Source organism: Nestor notabilis, unplaced genomic scaffold, assembly GCF_000696875.1.
Source record: "Nestor notabilis isolate BGI_N333 unplaced genomic scaffold, ASM69687v1 scaffold29509, whole genome shotgun sequence".
Classification (NCBI taxonomy): Eukaryota; Metazoa; Chordata; class Aves; order Psittaciformes; family Psittacidae; genus Nestor; species Nestor notabilis.
Genome location: NW_009943751.1, coordinates 12436 through 14696, shown reverse-complemented (window position 1 = coordinate 14696; position 2261 = coordinate 12436). Strand labels below are relative to the sequence as shown.

The 2261-nt window shown below is 57.3% G+C and overlaps 1 protein-coding gene across 1 annotated transcript in view; it reads left to right on the top strand.

Moving 5' to 3' along the window:
• Positions 1–968, top strand: part of PRR35 (proline rich 35) — a 3553-nt gene extending 2585 nt beyond the window's left edge. The window contains exon 2 of the mRNA XM_010022081.1: positions 38–968. Within this exon, the coding sequence (XP_010020383.1) occupies positions 38–968 (931 nt within the window). The remainder of the gene's footprint in view (positions 1–37) is intronic.
• The last annotated feature ends 1293 nt before the right edge of the window (positions 969–2261 follow it).

Here is a 2261-nt window from a genome sequence, read left to right as displayed (position 1 = left end):
TCTTTCCCTGCTGACTGTATCCATTTCTTCTCTGCAGTAGTTCAAGGGCCAACCCTGGCCACATCCCCAAAGCCCTGGACCACTGGCACATGGAGGTCCTTGCAGGCCAACCTGAGGAACTAGAGAGGGGCAACAACACTGAAGTTCTTCCCTCTGTGGGTGCTGGCCTAGACCATGGCCCCTGCAAGCAGAGCAGACCCCAAGAGACTTCTGCCACCATGACAGACTCTGAGGCCACAAACGTGCTTATAGGGGACCTGTCCAAAACCTTAGAGGAGTACCAAGAGGTGGAGAAGAAACTCTCTGATCTGGCAAAGGAGGACACCCCTGGGCAAAAGGAGCTGAGGGACCAGCTGGTCAAAATCCGAAGGGAGCTCTACCACATCCACCAGGCACTGGAGAAAGCCACCAAACCCCATGAGGGACCTCTGGACCTCTCAGTGAAGAGATCCTCGGAAGGTCTGGAGAAGCTCCAGCAGGCCAAGAAGGAGCCCTCCAACATGAGCTTGGGAAGTGAGAACCTCCACAGCAAAGACCAAGGGACCCTCAAATGTACAGCCCCCGGGGAGGCTGGAGATGGGGGGGAGCTGCCAAACTGCCTCCTCGAGGCTGAGAACAAAACCATTGACCTGCTGATCAAGATGAGCCGCTCCGAGAGCCTGCGGGCGTCCTCCTCAGAAGCCCACCTGGGGGCTGTCATCAAGGCTGAGGTCCTGCCCCTCACCATGCCCCTGGAGCTCCGGAGCATGATGGAGCCCTACTACAGCCGTACCACCAAGTGTGAGGCTGACTCCAGCGTCCTGCTGTGCTCTGATGGCAGGTCCAGCACCTGCCAGGGCCCTCAGCTCCCAGTCCCCGCTGAGGACATGCCACTGGGCTGCCGGGCCATGCAGCGCTCCCTGTCCTGCAGTCTTCCCAGTGAGACAGACGCAGGCTGTGTCCACAGCCCTCTGCATGCCGACCCCTAAGTCCACCTTGCTTGAAAGCTCCTGGATCTCACTGACCACCTCATGCTTTACCTTTCCAGTGTCCCACCTCTCTACTCTCCCTCTCCCCCATGGATGAAAGCTTAACCACTGCCTGGCTGGGGACACATTGCGTGGGGTCCCAGCCATCTCCCCCAGCTGACCCCACAAGATGTAAAAAGCCAAACCCTGTCCTACCCCAGTGTCAAGGATGGTGCTGCTGGGCTCTGCATGCTCCACAGCCTTGGCTCCCTGGTCCCAGAGCTCCCTTGGAAAGGGAAGTCACTAGCAGGCAAAATAAGAAAGGAGCTTTCAGCAGAATGGTCATCCAGCCCTCTCATCAGAGACACTCAGGGACTTCTGCAGCCCATCTCCCATGGGTAGATACCAGACAGGGTATTTGGAAGGCCAAGCTTCGGTCCAGCCATGGTTGTGCTGAAACAGACTGTGGCTGTCACCTTGTACAGAGCAAAGACACAGTGGCTTCACCCCATTGTGGTTTGAGGGTCACAGCAGAGAATTGGATGGGCAGCTGGACTGACCCAGAGGCCATGTACTTCCCACACTGTGGAGACAAGAACATCCTCCCAGCCACAAGATGACACAGGAGCCACTTCGGCACAGCTCCACACCTGGGTCTGAGCTCTCCTGTCATGTGTTGCGGGCCGATGGGCTGCAGGGACTTGTTCCTGCCCATCAGTCCCCCAGTGTCTGGCTCCTTCTTTTGCCTTTCCAGAGAAAGGACCTTTCCACCCTCTGCCCTGATTGTCTTTCCCATGCAGACATGATGCATGTTCCTCACAAAGGCCCTGATCCTGCAGAGCTTCCATGAGGTCCTCCTGCCCACTAGCACTAATCCCCCAAATGATGACACATGGGACAGCAAAATGGGTGCAATGATGCTGCCATGAACCTCACTGCTCAAGGGGCAAAGACCCTAAAGGCAGCTGTGGAGGGACAAAGCTGGACCAATGCTGAGTGGCCACCCCTCAGACAGAGCACTGGAGAGCAACCACCCAGGGCAGACGCCTGCGCTTGTGGGACCTATTGCTGTCCCAAAAGGCCCCCTTTTCCCTGTGCTCGCTGCAGGCTCTTGCCTCCAATGGGAAGACTGGTACTCACAGCAGGGCAGTGACACCTCCTGTCCTCTGCCACCCTGCTGAGCAGCATCTGCTCGGGCTCAGGATGTCCCCATGCTTGGGCCAGCATTTCTTGGGTTCCCTCCCACTGTGGCAAATATAATGTGCCCTCCTTAGCTTGGAAAAGCTGGACACCCTCTCTTCTCCCACCCACTCT